General features: G+C 42.2%; 1 protein-coding gene across 1 annotated transcript in view; it reads right to left on the minus strand.

Annotated features, from left to right (window-relative positions):
* Positions 1-19,875, minus strand: part of DNAI1 (dynein axonemal intermediate chain 1) — a 60,579-nt gene that overhangs the window by 37,149 nt on the left and 3,555 nt on the right. Inside the window, exon 3 of the mRNA XM_030818385.1 lies at positions 435-467. Coding sequence (XP_030674245.1) covers positions 435-467 — 33 coding nt within the window. The remainder of the gene's footprint in view (positions 1-434; positions 468-19,875) is intronic.

Consider the following 19,875-nt stretch of genomic DNA (forward strand, 5'->3'; position numbering starts at 1 on the left):
GTCCAGCAATGAGGCATGGTTGAACAAATTATGGTACAGTCTTAAGGAACATATGGTAAAATATTATGCAGTAATTTCAAATGATGCTATAAAAATATATTTATTAGCAATGGAAGGCACTCTAAATATTTTATGTGAAAAATATGTTATAAAATAACACATATAGTTTGGTTCCACTTAAAAATAAATATCTCTCTTATTCCTCCAAAGAAAAATAATAAATAAATACATGTAATTTTATATATGCATAAAAATATCTGAGAGGATGTAACATCACATGTTAACTAAAGTTATTATAGCGTGGTAGGTTTAAGGGTGATTTTAACATTCTTCTTTTAGTTCATTTGCATTTTCTAAAAACATATAAATAATATTTTCAACAAAAAAACACTATTAGCATCTTGCTGAGAGACCATGGTAGTCTCAGCACTTACTCTCTTCCTGGTTCCTCTGCCTATGCTGATGCTCTAAATGAAGAACAGAAAACAGAAGGTAAGTCATAAGCAAATTGACATGGAAATATCATAAACAGCATTTCAGGGAGGCTCCTGCCCAGGGATCTCACAGTCAAAGGATGTTGAGCCTTCCCAAGTTTCAGAAACAGTCTCAGAGGCAACATATTCTTTTTCACCCAGCCAGACAGGTCCTATATCTGAGGCAACCCAGTTTCAGCATCAGTGGGACTGACCCATGAAGAGCACGACCAAGTAACTTAGCACTGGGAATTTTTTATTTGCAACTAGTTCAACAAATATTTTTAAAGCATATTCTAAGTGTTCGTCTCTCTACCAGGCAATAAAGGGATTTCAAAAACAGTATTATTATTACTATTTTGAGACAGCGTTTCACTCTTTCGCCCAGGCTGGAGTGCAGTGGCGTGATCTCGGGTCACTGCAACCTCTGCCTTCTGGTTTCAAGCGATTCTCCTGCCTCAGCCTCCCGAGTAGCCTCCCAATTACAGGCGTCTGCCACCACGCCTGGCTAATTTTTGTATTTTTAGTAGAGACGGGGTTTCACTAGGTTGGCCAGGCTGGTATTGAACTCCTGACCTCAGTTGATCCGCCTGCCTTGGCCTCCCAAAGTGGTAGGATTACAGGCGTGAGCCACCACGCCCAGCCTATTTATTTATTTTTGAGATAGTCTTACTCTGTTGCCTAGGCTGGAGTGCAGTGGCACCATCTCAGGCACTGCAACCTCTACCTCCCAGGTTCAAGCAATTCTCCTGCCTCAGCCTCCCAAGAAGCTGGGATTACAGGCGTGAGCCACTGCACCCGGCCTATTTTTTGTATTTTTTAGTAGAGACAGGGTTTCACCATGTTGGCCAGGCTGGTCTCAAACTCCTGACCTCAGGTGATCCACCCGCCTCAGCCTCCCAATGTGCTGGGATTATAGACATGAGCCACCGCACTCGGCCAGAGGTGACGATTTCTTAACTGGGTGTCAAAGGACAAGTATGCATTGTCTAGGTGGAGAAAATGTTTTTCAGAAGAAGAAAACATCATGTACAAAGTTGGCCGGGCGCAGTGGCTCATGCCTGTAATCCCAGCACTTTGGGAGACTGAGGTGGGCAGCTCACCTGAGGTCAGGAGTCGGAGACCAGCCTGGCCAACATGGCGAAACCCTGTCTCTACTAAAAACACAAAAATTAGCCGGGTGTGGTGGCACATGCCTGTAATCTCAGCTATTCAAGCGGCCGACGCAAGAGAATCGCTTGAACCCAGGAGGCAGGGGTTGCAGTGAGCCAAGATCGCACATTGGACTCCAGCCTGGGTGATAGAGCAGGACTCCATCTCAAAAAAAAAAAAAAATGTTCCACCAAACAAACCAACAATAATCCCACAGTATATATACAGAACAAATATGTGTTTCAGATGATCAAGCATATGAGGGGACTGGAGAGGTGAGGGAGGGACTCCTGCAAGGAGCAGGCCTAGTGCACTGCAGGAGGGTTCAATGCAGCAGAGGAGCCGAAGGGCACACGTTGGTGGCAGCATGGCATATTGGAAAGGAACCCCTGCTTCCAGCTCTGTCACTGACCACTTGTGTGATCTTGGGGGAGCCTCAGTTTCCCAAATGCAAAGAGAGGGGAGTCAGTTTCCCAAATGCAAAGAGAGGGAGTTAGACTAGATGGGCTCTTATAGCTCTTGCATGATAGGGTCTTTGGGAGAGGGTTGGAGGGTGGAAGGGAGGAAAGGAATTCCAGGGAAAGAGAAAAGCATGCCTCATCTTGAGCTGGGATTGTTGCTGGTAGAGCAGGCAGCAGGATTCAAATTGCTGCCAGGTTGCCAAGGTTTCCAACGATGGGAACCCTTCTCTGAGGCTAAGCCACACGAGCCAGAGAGCTACTTTCCTTTGAAGAGCCTCTGATCCATAAGGTAATGGGATGGAAGCGTCACAACGTATAACAACTTTCGGGCTCACACAATAGAGCGCAGGAGGGCCAATCCCAACCCAAACCACAAGCCTTAAATAGAAAACGAGATCCAGTTACCACTGCCCCCTGTAAATATGTCTGTAAAACATTTATCTGGCAATAAAAGAACTGACAAGGCAATTTGAGTGTAATTGTTTTTGGCAGTTGGAAATATTTCAATTAACACACTATAAAAGCCACACTATAATAAATGCAAAACAGGCCAATAAAATCAGCTGCAGCCCTAACTTCCCAACCATGGCAAAGGAGATAGAATGTCAGGCTGCCACTTTGGGCCCTTGGTCTTGCAGAATGAGAAACCTGAGACACACAAGCCTGAATTCCTGAAAGGCTTTTGGTGGTTCCTCCCAGAAGCTATCAAGCTACAGAAGAAAGCTTAAACTCCTCCCCTAGCCCTCAAAACTCTATCATCTGGCCCCAAGCCTCCATTCCAGCCTGTTCTACTACTCATGTGCTAGGACTCCGAGGTGCAGTCCAGCGAGTCCCTGAGCCTGGCCTGTGCTTTCCCACCTCTCCACCTTTGCTGTTACCATTCCTCTGCCAGGAATGCCATCTTCCCCTTCCCTCTCCCTGCTTCCACTATCTCTGCCTAACAAAACCCTACCCAACTAGCCTCTGCTAGTCCTTTATCTAACTTTTCCTTTCCCACCTTTCTCCTACCTACCTCTACTCTTCCTTTCCTCACTTTAAGCAAGGCTACCTCCACCTTCCATCTTCCATCACAAGTACTGAATGATCAAACGTAAATAGACACTCTGTTACAGTCTCTGGGTCTGGTCTACAGAAGGGAATAGTATTATGAAAAGAAGCATCACACTGCAGTACACATAGGAGGCAGCTTGGCGTTCTTATGCTATTGACCAAAGAAGGTCCTGTTCTCTTGGATAGGCCATTCTATTTGGCCAAGGGAAGATGTCTATGAAAGAGTGAAGCAGGGAGGGGAAACCCTGCCAGCCCACCGTGGCAGACAATTTAGCCCTGCAGATCAATGGGATAACAGATGTCTCAGCCTGAACTCTTTCACAGCAGAGCATTTTTCCATTCTTGTTGTGGACTTCAGTGTGAGCACTGTGAGAGCAGGAACTGAATCTTATTCATCTTTGGATCACTAGCACAGAGGCTAGCATTTGGATGGAGGTCACTGCTCTTATAAAAGTCACCAATCACAACTCAGCTGCCTAGTGGTCACTTCTCAGTTCTCTTATAGGACTTGACATTCCTGAGGGCTCCCTCCCTCCTTCTTGAAATGTCTCTACCTTCTTTTCCATGTCACTGATCTCTCCAATGGCTCCTCAATATCCTTGACCTCTCCAGGGATATATGCTTGACCCTCTGGTCTTCCTATTGTACACCCTCCCCTTGGGTGCTCTTATCCCCACCTGTAGCTTCATCTTCCATCTTCCACCTTATGATAAAGCTCAAATCTACTTATTATTATTTGTTTTCCCTGAGACAGGGTCTCATGGCCAGGCACTGTGGCTCACACCTGTAATCCCAGCACTTGGGGAGGCGAGAAAGGTGGATCACTTGAGGCTAGGCGTTCAAGACCAGCCTGGGCAACATAGTGAAACCCTATCTCTACTAAAAATACAAAAATTAGTCGGGTATGGTGGTGCACACCTATAATGCCAGCTATTCAGGCGGCTGAGGCAGGAGAATCACTTGAACCCGGGAGGCAGAGATCACAGTGAGCTGAGACTAAAAAAAAAAAAAAGAAAGAGAGAGAGAGACAGGGTCTTGGTCTCCCCAGATCTATTTCTGTAGCTTAGACTTCCCAGAACCTCATATTCAAATTGATGACAGAGTATTCAAACTCAGTATCTTTAAAACTGATCTCATTATGTTCTTTTTTCACCCTAAACTGCCACTTCCTCCAGGATTCCCCCTCTCACTCAAGTGCACCACAATCCATTTAGTCACCCAGACTGGAAACTAGGAACCATAAAGATATTTGCCCTTTCTTCACTCTCTCACTAGCATTATGTTTCAAAGCCTAACAATTCTATTTCTTTAATATCTTTCTTAATAATCCTCTCCTTATTTCAGGCCCTTAATATCTTTTGCCTAACCACATTTGATCTCCCTGACTCCAGTTTCTCTCTACTCTAATGATTATATCATTATAATTACTGCTACTGAGAACTTACTCTGGGCCGGTCATTTACTAAGCTATTTATGTACATTATTTCATTTAATCTTCACAACCACCGTACGGAGTATGAACTATCATTATTCCTACTTTACAAATGAGAAAACTGAGGTATAGACACATCAACCAACTGACCCAAAGTTGACCAGGATTTGAACCCAAACTCTTAATCACTATCTACAAATGATCTTCCCAAAACATAAATATGATTGTGTCATTCTCTTGATTTAAAGCCTCCAAGAGTTCAAGACCAGCCTGGGCAACAAAGCCACACCCCATCTCTACATAAAAATTTTTTTTAATTAGTTGGGTGTGGTGGTGTGTGCCTGTAGTCCCAGCTACTTGGGAGGCTGAGGTAAGAGGATTGCTTGACCTCAGGAGTTCAAGGCTGCAGTGCGCTATGATTGTGCCACTACACTCCAGTCTGGGCAACATAGCGAGACCCTGTCTCAAAATAAAATAAAATAATAAAATAAAGCCTCCAAGAGCCCACCCTCTGCCACGAGATGAAGCCCAAGCCCCTGAACATGGCATCTAACCTCATCTCCTACTTTTCCCCTCCTACAGCCACACTCAGTCATGTACAATTCTCCCTAAGCTTATGTAGGAAAGAGCCATGTAAGCAGAGGGACTGAGCCTGTGTGCCCAGTGGTTAGATATGCCCCAAGCCTCACACAGGTGATAGTGGCTGATTTAGAAGGGAGCTGCCCAAATAAAATGCCTCCTCTCTTTCCTTAGGTTCACAGGATTTCTTCCATGGACCATCTGACTTCACTGCTCTATGCCAAGCATCCTTCTCCCTTCCCTCAATACTACCAACCATGATGTCTGGCCACCCTTCTGTCAGGCTAGCGTCTGCATGGGTCCCCTTACCTCATTCAGGATGCCACCTCTCTGGGCCTTTAACCCCCTTGTTCTTCTAGCACAGCTCTGGATCACCTCCTTGGCTCAGCCTACTTTTGGATGATCTTTAAGTTAACACCCCTCCTAACTTGGCCCAGCCCTGAGGACTGTCTTTTTCCATAAGCAGCTTCCAGTGCAGCCCCACTCGGTCTGTCCTGGAACACTTGAGGAAGCCAAAGGGCAGAGAGGAAGTCCCAAAGAAGTCTGGAAAGCTGTGGAGAGGAGCTGAGAGAAAATGAGGTGGTTGGAAAGAGACATTCTCATGTACAGCAGTGACACACCAAGGGCAGATGTTTGAAGTCTATCAACCTAGTACTATCTGCAGCGGGGTTACGGGAGGGGACAGAGGCAGAGACCAGCTGATTACCATCACCATCCCTAACTGCAATCTAGTGAGCACTCACTAATAGCTAGGCACCTTGCTGGGCACTGTACGGTCATTATTCCCAATCTTCACAGCCTTCCTGCAAAGTAGGTAAAACTGTTCCCCTCTTAAAGACAAGGACACTGAGAATTGTTCGATCAAATGACACGGTCAATGGAAGGATACACTGAAAACAAAAATTCTGTCAATGTAAGAGATAATTATTATTACCATCTACTGGTCATTTACCTGCATTTAGACCTGTTTTGGTTCATGACCCCACTGAACAATGTAAGCGATCTATTTGTCCCTGAGCATATTTTAGGGATAAATAAGGAGATAAAAAATTCTTAAGCTGTTCTCTATCATAAATATATAATATTTTAAAAATTAGTATGTGATCAGATGGAGCCATGGAACCCAAGTGTGAGCTTTGAAGTCAACCATAGCTGGGTTTGATTCCCCACTCTGCTACCTGCTAATAGTTTTATGACCCCAGGCAAGTTAATTGTCTTCTTTGAACCTCAGTATCCTCATTTTAAAAATGGGCATTATAATGACACCCTCAGACAATCATAGGCTTGTTATGAGGATTAAAGGTGTCAACAACACACATAAGGTGCATAGTGTGGTGCACTTTATGTGCAACTGGCCAGAGTGCATGCCCAATAAATGATGGCTGACAGCATTACCTTCCCACTTGTAGACCCTGCTCTGCTGTCAGTCACACGGGATCTGTGTGGCCCTTTGCCTACTAGGAAGCACCTGCCTTACGGATGACTAGATTGCAGCAGCTCACGTCTCCACTCGAGAGTTCAATGCTGAAACATGATTGTTCCTGGAAAGAGGGGCTCTTCGAAGCATGCAAACCCACAGATGCTGCATCCTCCTTCCTGGGGCCCAGGAGACTTCGTTTACCATCTCAGTTGTCTTGGTCCTTATTTTAAAACTCACTAACAGGTTTCCATTAAGCTAAATTGAAACTAAATACCTCACCAGCTTGCAGTTTCCGTTTCTAAAAGGGTAAAAGCTCTTAGTCCCAAAGGAACAGCAGCAATTCACCAACAAATCTTCCTCCAGCTACAATGACTACATTTTAAATCTCTGAGCCTAGTGCAGTGTCTAAAGCACACAGAAGGCACTCAATAAGTGTTTATAGTCGAAAAAAATATTAAAACTTTGAACAGTGGTCTATGCAGGGTAACAGGCACACATACATTGTTGTGGTAGTGCCAACTGATGCAAACTTTTTGTACCAAAGTTTGCAATGTGTACCAAAGTTTAAAATGCATATACCCCTCAACTCAATGGCTCCACTTTGAGTTTTCTTATAGAAATATTCACACCTTGCCGGACACGGTGGCTCACGCCTGTAATCCCAACACTTCGGGGGGCCGAGGCGGGCGGATCACGAGGTCAGAAGTTCCAGACCAGCCTGACCAACATGGTGAAACCTTGTCTCTACCAAAAATACAAAAATTAGCCAGACATGGTGGTACATACTCATAATCCCACCTACTCAGGAGGCTGAGGCAGGAGAATCACTTGAACCCGGGAGGCGGAGGTTGCAGTGAGCCGAGATTGTGCCACTGTACTCCAGCCTGGGCGACAGAGGGAGACTCTGTCTCAAAAAAAAAAAAAAAAAAAAAAAAGAAAAAAAAAAAGAAATATTCACACCTCAGGCTGGGTGCAGTGGCTCATGCCTGTACTCCCAGCATTTTGGGAGGCCAAGGCAGGAGGAGCACTTGAGTCCAGGGGTTCAAGACCAGCCTGGGCAACATAGTGAGACTTCATCTCTACAAAAAAATAAACAAAATTAGCCAGGCATGGTGGTTCATGCCTGTATAGTCCCAGCTACTCGGAAGGGTGAGGTGGGAGGATCGCTTGAGCCCGGGAGGTAGAGGCTGCAGTGAGCTGAGACTGAGCCACTGCATTCCAGCCTGGGTGACAGAGCAAATCCCCGTCTCAAAAAAAGAAAAAAAAAAAAAAAAAGAAAAAAAAAAGAAATAGTCACACCTGCATAAGATGTATGTACAAAATTGCTTGCTTCAGCTTTATTTGTAATTTTTTAAAGTGGAAAAACACAAATATCTGCCAATATGAGTCTAGGTAAATAAATAACAAAATAATTATAGCAATTCAATGGGATGTTATGCATATTTTTAAAAGAATAACTATCGTACAACATAGTCACTATAGTAAATAACAATATATTGGATTGGGTGTGGTGGTTTATGCCTGTAGTCCCAGTACTTTGGGAGACCTAGGCAGAAGGAATGCTTGAGTCCAGGAGTTCGAGACCAACCTGGGTGACATAGCAAGATACCCTGTCCCTACAAAAATTTTTTAAAATTAGCCAGGTGTAGTGGGGTGTAACAATAGTCTCAGCTACTTGGGAGGCTGAGGTGGGAGGATCACTTGAGCCCAGAAGGTCAAGGCTGCAGTGAGCTGTGATCACGCACTGCACTCCAGCCTGGGCACCAGAGCTAAACCCTGTCTCAAACCAACCAACCAACTAACCCACCCACCCACCCACCAACCAACCAACCAATATATTGTATTCTTGAAAATTGCTAATAGGTTTTAAGTGTTCTCACCCCAAAAAATTATAAAAATGCTAGGTAATGCATATGTTAATTAGCTTGATTGGCTGGGCATGGTGGCTCATACCTGTAATCCCGGCACTTTGAGAGGCCAAGGTGGGCGGATCACCTGAAGTCAGGAGTTCGAAATCAGCCTGGCCAACAGGGCGAAACCCCGTCTCTACTAAAAATACAAAAATTAGCCAGGCTGGTGGCAGGTACCTGTAATCCCAGCCACTCAGGAGGCTGAGGCAGGATAATTGCTTGAACCTAAGAGGCGGAGGTTGCAGCGAGCCGACATCGTGCCACTGCACTCCAGCCTGGATGACAGAGCGAGACTCTGTCTCAAAATAATAATAATAATAATAATAATAATAATAATTAGCTTGATTTAGCCATTCCACAATGTATACATATTTCAAAATGTTTTACATGATAAATATACAATTTTGTCAATTAAAAAATAGTATATTGTTGAAAAAATAAAGTAGAAAGAATGAAGTAAACTTTTATGTATTGCTATGGAAAGCTCTCCAAGGCATATTGTCAAATAAAAAAGCAAGTTACAGGAATAGATGCCCCATCTGTTTACTTTAAGAATATGTGTATATGTGTATTTGCATATACATACAAAATTTCTGGAAGAATATATAGAATCTGTTGACAGTGGTTTTTGTCCATGCAGTGTGACTACAGAATTGTGGGGAAGGGGACTAATACTGTTATATACTCATTATCATAATTTTAATTTTTTTTTTTTTTTGAGTCAGGATCTTACTCCATCGCCAGGCTAGAGTGCAGCAACACAATCACGGTTCACTGCAGCTGTGACCTCCTGGGCTCAAGGGATCCTCCTGCTTCACCCTCCCAAGTAGCTAGGAATACAGGCATGTACCAACAGGCCTAGCTAATTTTTAAATCTTTTGTAGTGGCAATGTCTCACTATGTTGCCCAGGCTGGTCTCAAACTTCTGGCCTCAAGTGATCCTTCTGCCTCAGCCTCCCAAAATGCTGGGATTAGAGGCATGAACCACTGCACCCAGCCTAATATATTAAATGTAAATATGCATTACTTTTATAATTTCAAATGCTAATTAAGAATGTAAAAATCAACAAGATAAATTTTTCTTTCCTATGAATGTAGTGTTAGCACAGTGCTCAGAATGCTGAAAAAGAGAATACAAGACCAGCCCCATTCCTCTCTGGAAACACAGGAGGGCAGAAGCCAATTATATAGGACCCTTCCCAGATAAGGCTGCAGAAGGCCAGAAAGTATAGGATTTAAAAGCTGGAGCTCTAGAGTAAGACTTTGCTGGATACCTGGCTCTGCTACGAATCATATGTAAGATGTTGAGCAAGGCGTTTAGTCCCTAAACTTCATTTCCACATCTGTAAGGGGGAGAAAAATATTAGTGCCCTCCTCATAGAATTGCTGTGAGTATAAAATAAAATAACGTATGAAGAGCACTAACACAGAGCCCAGCATAAAGTAAGCCCTCAAGTACTAGTGGCAATGTAGACATTTTGGCTGTCATTATTTTTATTATTCCATGCAGTCTGTCATGCAAGGCAATTGAGTTCCATTCTGAGGGCTTAGAATGAATAATTGAATAGTATGTTTTCCAGGTCCCAAGAAATCTTATTAGAAAGGAGCCTGTGCATCTCAGGGTGTCACAGCAGAAGGATGACAATAAAAATACTCCCATTTATATAGCATCTTTCAGTTTACTAGACATTTTGGAGTATATTATCTTATTTGATCATTATAACAATCTTTTGTGGATGGATGTTTAATCTTGTCAATGTTTTTGTTTCTGAATCTATTGAGATGTCATCATTATAGGATTTTTTCTTCTTTATCTTGTTAATATGAAGAAATACTTCGATTTTTTTTTTTAACGGAGTCTCACACCGTAGCCCAGGCTGCAGTGCAATGGCCTGATCTTAGCTCACTCCAACCTCCGCCTCCTGGATTCAAGCAATTCTCCTTCCTCAACCTCCTGACTAGCTGGGGTTATAGGTGCCCACCACCACACCTGGCTAATTTTTTGTATTTTTTAGTAGAGACAGGGTTTCACTAAATTGGCCAGGCTGATCTCGAACTCCTGACCTCATGATCCGCCCACCTCGGCCTCCCAAAGTGCTGGGATTACAGGCTTGAGCCACTGTGCCCGGACGATCTTAAACTTTTTCTTTTCTTTTCTTTTCTTTTTTTTTTGTGGTGGTGGTTGGGGACCAGGAGAGACAGGGTCTCACTCTGTTGCCCAGGCTAGAGTGCAGTGGCACAATCATGGCTCACTGCAGCCTTTACTTCATGGGCTTAAGCGACCCTCCCACCTCAGCCTCTCAAGTAGCTGGGACTACAGGCAAACGCCACCACACCCAGCTAATTTTTTTTTTTTTTTTTTTGGTAGAGAAGGGGTCTCACTATGTTGCCTACTGGTCTCAAACTCTTGGGCTCAAGTGATCCATCCACCTCAGCCTCCCAAAGTGCTGGGATTACAGGCATGAGCCACCACACTTAGCCTTTCTTTTCTAATATAGCGTTTAAAACTATACCTTTCTATTAAGCACAATTCTAGCAGCACCTCACAATTTTTATATGTTTTATTTTCATTACAATTAAAAATATTTTTTAATTTCCCTTATGATTTTTTTGACCTATAGGTTATTCAGAAGTATTCTTTAATTTCTAAATACCCAGAGATTTTAAAGATATTATTTACTTCTATTTTGTTCAAACTACTCTTAATATGATGAGATTCTTTTTTGGCAAGGGTGGATGTTGCATTTGAATTAAGTTAAACTTTACGATTAACCTTTTGAAATGCATTTGAACTTATTTTATGTCCCAGTATATGGCTCAACCTTGTGAAAATTCTGCAGTTCTTGGGCGTAGTTTTCATTCTACTGTTCCTGATTGTAGTGTTCTATAAATGTTAATTAGGTCAAGTTGGTTAACAGCACTGTTCAGATCTACTGAGAGAATAATGTTAAAATATCAAACTATCATTATGAATATTTCTACTTCTCCCTTTAGTTCTGTCAATTTTTGATGCTTACATCTTGAAGTTCTTTTGATTCTTATATCTTGAGGCATACACTTTGTGATTTTATGTATCCCTCTCGAATTGATCGTTTGTCATTTTAAAATGTCCCCATCTATCTCTGGGAATACTTCCTGTCTTGAAGACTACTTTGTCTGATAATGATACTCATACAGATTTCTTATGCTTTCCATTTGCATAGTTTATTTTTCCATTCTTTTATTTTCAAACATTCTATGTTTTTACATTTAAAATATATTTCTTGTAACAGGCAACATATAGTTGTTTTTTTCTTTTTCCTAGCCTTATAAACTCTGCCTCTTAATTGGAGGTCTTTACCATGTTGCTCTTTGTTTTCTAGTTTTTCTCATCTGCTTTTGTTTCTCTGTTCACCTTCTGCCTTCTTTTGTATTAACTGAAATTTTTTAGTACTCTATTTTGCTTTCTCTATTGGCTTTTCATATGTGCCTTTTTGTATTTTGTGCATGTGTGGTTGCTCTAAGGGTTACAATATGCATCCTGAACTTATCATAGTCTACTAAAAATAAATATTGTATCACTTCACACTTCACAATGTAATAACCTCATAACATGCTAATTCTATTTACCACCACTACTTCATCCTTTGCCCTATTGTTGTCACATATTTTATTTCTGTATACAGGGTAAGCCCCACTTGACAATAATGGTTTTGTTTTGTTTTTTGCTTTAAACAGTCATCTGTCTTTTAAGAAAATTAATAGAAGGGCTGGGCGCGGTGGCTCACGCCTGTAATCTCAGCACTTTGGGAAGCCGAGACAGTAGGATCACCTGAGGCCAGGAGTTTGCAATCAACCTGGCCAACATGGTGAAACGCTGTCTCTACTGAAAATACAAAAAAAAGTTAGTCACCATGGTGGTGAGCATCTGTAATCCCAGCTACTCAGGAGGCTGAGACAAGAGAATTGCTTGAACCTGGGAGACACAGGTTGCAGAGAGCTGAGATCGCACCATTGCACTCCAGCCTGGTCGACAGAGTAAGACTCTGTCTCAAACAACCAAAAACAACAACAAAAGGAAAATTAATAGAATGAAAAAAAGTGCTGTAGTCCCAGCACTTTGGGAGGCTGAGGTAGGAGGATCACTTGATCCCAAGAATTCAAGACCAGCCTAGGCAACATAGTGAGACCCTGTCTCTCTATATATAAAACAAAAAAATTAGCTGGGCTTGGTGGTGCATGCCTGTGGTCCCAGCTACTTTGCAGGCTGAGGCAGGAGGATCACTTGAGCCCAGGAGGTCAAGTCTCCAGTGAGCTGTGAGCATGCCATTGCACTCCAGCCTGGGTGACAGAGTAGGACCTTATCTCAAAAAAAAAAAAAAAAAAAAAAAGCCATTCCATTGTCTTCTGGCCTACATTGTTTATGATGAGAAGTCAACCATAATTCATATAATTGTTTCCCTGTATGCAATGTGTCATTTTTCTTTGGCTACTTCCAAGGTTTTAATTTTATCTTTGGTTTTCAGTAGTTTGACTATGAAAGACCTAGATGTGGTTTTATTTGTATTTATCCTGCTTGGGGCTCACTGAGTTTCTGATAGTCCAATATGTTTTCCACCAAGTTTAGAAAACTTTTGACCATTATTTCTTCAAATATTTTTTCCTCCTCTTTTTCCCTCTGGTATTCCAACTACACACGTGTTCCAAATACATATATAATATATTCCATAGCTCACTAAGGCCCTCTCTTTTATTATTGTTATTTTTTAATGGAGCCTCAGTAACAGGGCACCTGTTTTTTCTTTTTCTTTTCTCTTTTTTTTTTTGAGACAGGGTCTCTGTCACCCAGACTGCAGTGCAGTGGCACAGCCACAGCTCACTGCAGCCTTGATGTCCTGGGTTCAAGCTATCCTTCCACTTCAGCCTCCCACATAGCAGGACCACAGGGGCATACCACCATACCTGGCTAATTTTTAAATTTTTTGTAGAGACGAGGTTTTTTTATGTTGTCCAGGTTGGTCTCAAACTTCTGGGCTCAAGTGATCCTCCCGTCTCAGCCTCCCAAAGTGCTGGGATTATAGGTATGAGCCACCATGCCCAGCCAGGCTCTCTTTTTACAAGAAAAACAAAACAAAACCAAAGGAAACCTTCTTGGCCGGGCGCGGTGGCTTATGCCTGTAATCCCAGCACTTTGGGAGGCCGAGACTGGTGGATCACGAGATCAGGAGATCGAGACCACCCTGGCTAACATGGTGAAACCCCATCTCTACTAAAAATACAAAAAAAAAAAATTAGCCAGGCATGGTGGAGGGCGCCTGTAGTCCCAGCTACTTGGGAGGCTGAGGCAGGGGAATGGTGTGAACCTGGAAGGAGGAGCTTGCAGTGAGCCGAGATCGTGCCACTGCACTCCAGCCTGAGAGACAGAGCAAGACTCCATCTCAAAAAAAAAAAAAAAAAAACCTTCTTCCTCTCCGTTCTTCAGATTAAACAATTTCCATGGATCCATCTTCACATTCAGCTGTTAGGCCTATCCAACGAATTTTTTATTTCTGATATTGTATTTTTCTACTGTTTCCATTTTTCTGCTTAGATTCTCCATCCGTGCATCCATTAAAACAATATTTCCTTTATGTCCATAAATATATTTATAACAGCTGCTTTAAAGACATTGCCTGCTAATTCCAACATCTGTGTTACTCCCTGGTACTATCATGCTCTCCTTTGGATCTACCTCTCTGAGCCATGATCAAGAAATTGTCCTTAGGCAGAGAGCAAGGGTAAATATGTGACTCACGTTGAGTGTTTTCCTTCCCTCAGGAATCACTATCCTATGGTGTCTATTGTCCAATACCTAAAAACATTAGTGTCATATATTGTGTCCAGGCTTACAGCTGTTTACAGTGTGAGGGAAAGTCCAGTGTAGATTTCTGCACCATGGCCAGAATATAAATCCCCTAAATCAAGGTCTTTAAGGTTATATATAAAGTATACTGCATTTTATTCATTTATTTTAGAGACAGGTTCTCACTCTGTTGCCCATGCTGGAGTGCAGTGGTAACAATCATAGCTCACTGGAGTCTTGAACTCTTGGGCTCAAGGGATCCTCCTGCCTCAGCCTCCTGAGTAGCTGGGACTACAGGTGCATGCAACCTGGCTAATGTGTGTGTGTGTGTGTGTGTGTGTGTGTGTGTGTGTGTGTGTGTATGTGTGTGTGTGTATAGAGATGGGGTCTTGCTGTGTTGTCCAGGCTGGTCTCAAACTCCTAGGCTCAAGTGATCCTCCTGCCTCAGCCTCCCAAAGTGCTAGGATTACAGCCATGAGCCATCATGCCTGGCCTGTGTGCTGTATTTTAAAATTCATTGCAGAAATGTGCTATTTTTAAAACCCTATAGTAAAGGCTTTTGTAAAGGACAGGACCTTTTGTAATGTAAATATCAGCCCTGAATGAAAGCATTGGACTAGAAGAAATCTGAGGCCCGTTCCTGCACAATTCATGAGAAAGAGATTTACCAGAAACAATATGGAAGTTACTTTAGAGTAAAGCAAGTTATATCTTCCACTGGAGGAGCTGAGCAAAGAGAATACCTCCTTCCAGCTTTGGTTGCTTAAAGAGCCATAGGATCTTGTCCCTTGCTGACATTGCCTAGCATGAACAGATGAGCTAGGGTCAATCAGATTCCCTTCTTAAGAATTTGAACTAGGACTACAGGGAGAACCAGTAGTTGGATGGAGATATTCATGGAAATGTTTATGAGGTAGAGAGGTCAACACAGCTATGATAAGCTGGAAACAGACTAAAATTATGAGGGAGCGGAGACCATGGAAATCTGGCCACTTGGGAAATAAGAATAAGAATGAAACATAGTTGTTAAGAGAAATAGAGAGGCCGTGAGAGATATGGAGAAAGTAGTTGGTCCCTATACCTGTTTCAGAATCAATTGTTTTCCAATTTCAATTCTAGGTTATCTATGTACTTATAATAACCATCTGTAACTCCCCACATATATACCTTCTCCCTTCTCTCATCCTTTTTTATCTGAGGTAACTTGAGTGAGCCTCTGTTCTTTGTAACTTAAAGAGCTTAACTAAAGTAATGTGCCTTAGAGTTTGCCAGGTCTGTAAAGGGCAGAAAGAGTAGAGAAGACTTGGGCATTCCATGCAAAGGGAACAAAATAATTAACAAAGACACAGAGGCACAGAAGCAGATGACTCTCCAAGGAACAGCAGATTACTTTGTCCATATACACTCCAGTTTGTTCCCAAATAAGATTTGAGGCTGAATACATGACACATTGAGAAAATAAGTAAATAAGCGAATGGATGTGATGTAAGAATAAAAGTAGAATAATAAGCTTAACATTAGGGATAGAGTCCCTACATAATTAATAGGATTAGGCTGCTTTAACTAGGATAAAGGAGGCATGAATTGCTTCTTCTGCAGGCCGAGAAAGAAAAGTTAGTGTTCAGAGTAGCACAGTACATACCTTCCCATCACTCATTTATTCACTCATCAACTAACTCATTCAGTCATTATTCATTCATCCAGCATTTATTAAGCATCTACTATGTGCCAGGTCCTCGGATGACAGCCAAAGAGGAACCAAGATTGAGTTGGTTCTCACACCCAGGGTTCTCAATCTAGGAGGTGAGATAAACGGAGGACATAAATCCACAATACAAACCAGAATCCAGTGACTCTATGAGTGGGACAAAGTGCTGTGAGACTCAAACCAGTGAAACTAAAGTTACAACAGCTGTGTCCTTTGCTTGCTTCTTGCATACAACTCTGTCAGTGCTCAGTGACTGCAAAGATTGAACACTTGATACAAATTCCTAACTGGCAGAAAACAATTTCATGTGGCTTGCTCACAGCTGGAGCCAGAGAGTCAACATTACTCCTTAGCATCAACTTGCAGGCTGCAAAGCCCAGCAACGAGCACAAGAGCCCTCTGCCATTATTATTTGAGTACCTGGCATGTACTGAGTGCTAACAATGTGCTAGGCCCCCTAGTGCACAGGGGAGGAAAACAAGTTCTGGCCTCAAATGCTCACAGCTGTTTTGTAATCTGATAATTGTGCATGACAAACCTCAGACCATAACTCTGAAAATAGCATGACTATAATCATAACAAAATGGAACTGCCATTGGCAAAAATAGTTTTCTAGTTATCACTTCCAGAAGGAATTCCATAACACAACTAGGGGAAAAGAAGAAAAAACTCCCTCAGCTTTCTGCTGCTAAACCTCAAAATTATCATCAACTGTATCCATCCCTTCTCCTGTCCTGTTACAAAGTGTGCCTCCTCCTGTCCACAACATCATTTCCTCAGAGACTTGGCTCTAGTCATTATTTAATCTTTCTCCTTTATCTTCAACTTCTCTCTCCGTTCAGGATCCTTCCCCTCAGCACTTAATATATTCAAGTCTTTCATCTTAAAAAAAACAATCTTTGCCTACATAGTTCTTACTGCCTTCTTAGCTCAATTCAGTTTAGCTTTTCACTCTGAAATTGTCCTTTCCAAGGTCCCCAATAACTTCCAAGTTATTAAATCTAATAGTTATATCTTAGTGTTTATCTTCATTGACACCTTAGCAACATGCAACTTGGTTGACCATACAGTTTCACTGAAACACATCCTTCCTTTGGCTTCTGGGATATTATTTTTCCTTGTTGTCTTCTTACTTCTCTGATTACTCCTTCTTATTCTCCATTTTGGACTCTTCTTCTTCTATCCAAACCTTAAATACTGGTGGTCCCCCCAGAAGTCTTCCCTAATTCCCCCAGAATCAGAATGAAGACCCCCTACCACGTGCTTCCATAGAACCCTGTGCTACTTCCCCAACCACAGTTGATCATTCATTCAACATTCATCAAGAGCTTCTGACGTCATCATGGCCACTGTTTTAGGGGCTGAGAATACAGATATAAGCAAAAACATCCCCAGGCCCTGCTCTCAAGGAGCTCACAATCTAATGGGGGAGACATACAATAATCAAATAATTACACAAATAAGTGAATAATTACAAACCGTGATGCATGCTATGGAAGAAAGGAACACAGAGCAATGAGACTATGTAACAGAGGAAACTTACCCTACCTTCCATAACAGGTCAGGGGGCATTGGGGGCAGGTTGTGGGGATTGATTTGGGGGCTGAAATCTTAGGAGTGAGTACATGTGTGAGGGAGGGTGTGAAGAGCATTCCAGAAAGAGGGGGCAGCACATAGAACTAAGGTACAGCAATAATGGAGAAGAGTGGTACAAATTAAGGTATAGAGACCCGGGTAGGTCTCAGGCCCATTCAGGTCTCTGGAGGGATTGTCTAAAAATCTGCTCCCTATCCTAAGAGCAATGGGAAGTCACTGAAGTGTTCTGAGTGGGGGATGGCACAATCAGATTGACAGTTTGAAAAGACCACTTTTCATGCAGTGTAGAGAATGGATTGGAACGGGCACAAGTGAATGAGGGAAGACTAGTTACTAGGCTTTTACAGCACTCTTTGGTGAGAGATGATTGTAGGCTGGGCTAGGGAGGTGGCAGTGTATATGAAAAAAGTAGTTTAATTTGAGAGATATTTAAGAGGTAAGGGAGTAAAAGATCATATCTAGGGCTTGAGGAATATATGTGTAAGAGTGACACTGAGGTCACAGGAGTGAAGCTATCTTACTTTGGACATACAGAAACACATCACCTTCCCCTACATTCTGTTCACCTCCTATCTTTTCATCTATGGATATCAGGCCCCATCACCAGGCTCAAAATCTCTGAATCATCCAAGACTCTCTTCTGGCCTTATGCCCAACCCTGCCCACTCACTCCTACCCTAGTCACCCCTAATCTAGATCAATATTTCTAAAAGTATTGCACCATAGGAGCCTCTTGAGAGACCACAAAATGATCCAAAATAAAAGTCTTTTCTTTGGCTTTTATGGGAGAATGATGTAAAATTCCAGACTTTGATTTTTTTTTTTTTATGGTAACCAACCGAGTTATAAAGGGGTACTAAAATTTGTTAGTCATAAACTAAAATTAGCTTTTAACTGGAGTTCACAGAAGATTCTAATTCGGTTTTCTACTAAGAAGTTTGGCTGCCAGGCAATGTTTGGCAACGCTGCAAAGCTCCTCCTGTACATGTATACATGCAGCCAGTTGGCACTCTCACAATTTTCAGGAAGGACGCTTTGCTATTGGGGCATTACCAGTGATGTTTTGAGCTGGTCATGGTCTATGGTGCCTGACATTCAAGCATTTTAATTACAAATTATGATTTATGGAGCTCCATAATGACCAATTTAATATGCCATGGGTTATTTGATTAACTCTATGGGGTAGGGGAATGTACCTCTTTGACCTTATCTCCTGCCACATTCCCCACTCCCTTCCTTGCTGATCCAGAACATGCGTAGCAGGCTCCCATCTCAGGGACTTTATACTTTCTATGCCATCTGTCTGGAATGCCTCCCCTATCCCACCCCTTCACCCCACACTCCACACCCCACCCCCAGATATTGCATAGCTCTTTCATTTCCTTCAGGTCTTTGCTCATATGCCACCTCTGTAACACCTTCCCTGTCCATCTTATTTAAATGATAATCTTCTGATTCCCTGAACTTCTAAGTCTACTTCTCTGATTTAGTTTTCTTCTTGGCATCTATCACCATCTAGTATACTATATATTTTACAAATTTATTTATTGCCACTTTACCTCCAACTAAAAAATAAGCTCCATGAGAGCAGAGATTTTTGTTTGTTTTGTTTCTTGCTATATCACCAATACCTAGAACAGTACCTAACACAGAGTAGGCACAATAAATAATTACTGCATGAATATTTACACATCAATATTTTTATCCCTTAGTCTCCAAAACCCATCTCTTAAGGCATGGATATGTGTGGTTCAAATTTGAGTCATTCATAGCCCTACTGCCAAAGCAGATGTAAACATGTACCTGGAAAACCATACTTACACAATTACATTTCCTTGTTATAATTCCCCACTAGTCTCCCCATCCCAGCTTCACCCCTTCCCATCCTTCAAACACATTCAGATGATAATTTCCAAGAACAACTTAGGGCATTCAGAATTCATATTGAACTCATTTTCTTAGAATTTAATATATTCCAGGTATTGTGCTAGGTAGAGGGGAATCAACAATGAACAAGACAGACATGATCCTTACCATAACAGAGTTTATAGTCTAGAGGGGATATCACCCTATCCTGCCTCCAGAAAGGGGACTTAATCCTTTGTAGAAGAATATGAAGGCCAAGCTTAGGCCCGAAGTATGAATAGGATATGAAGGAAAGATTTGGGGTAGGGTGGAGTAGAGTAGATAGACGCAAACAGAAAAGATTTCAAAAGCTTAGAGGAGATAAACAGTGTGAATATCACTTTCCAGGAAGTGAGGGCAGTTCAGTT

Source organism: Nomascus leucogenys, chromosome 8, assembly GCF_006542625.1.
Source record: "Nomascus leucogenys isolate Asia chromosome 8, Asia_NLE_v1, whole genome shotgun sequence".
Lineage (NCBI taxonomy): Eukaryota > Metazoa > Chordata > Mammalia > Primates > Hylobatidae > Nomascus > Nomascus leucogenys.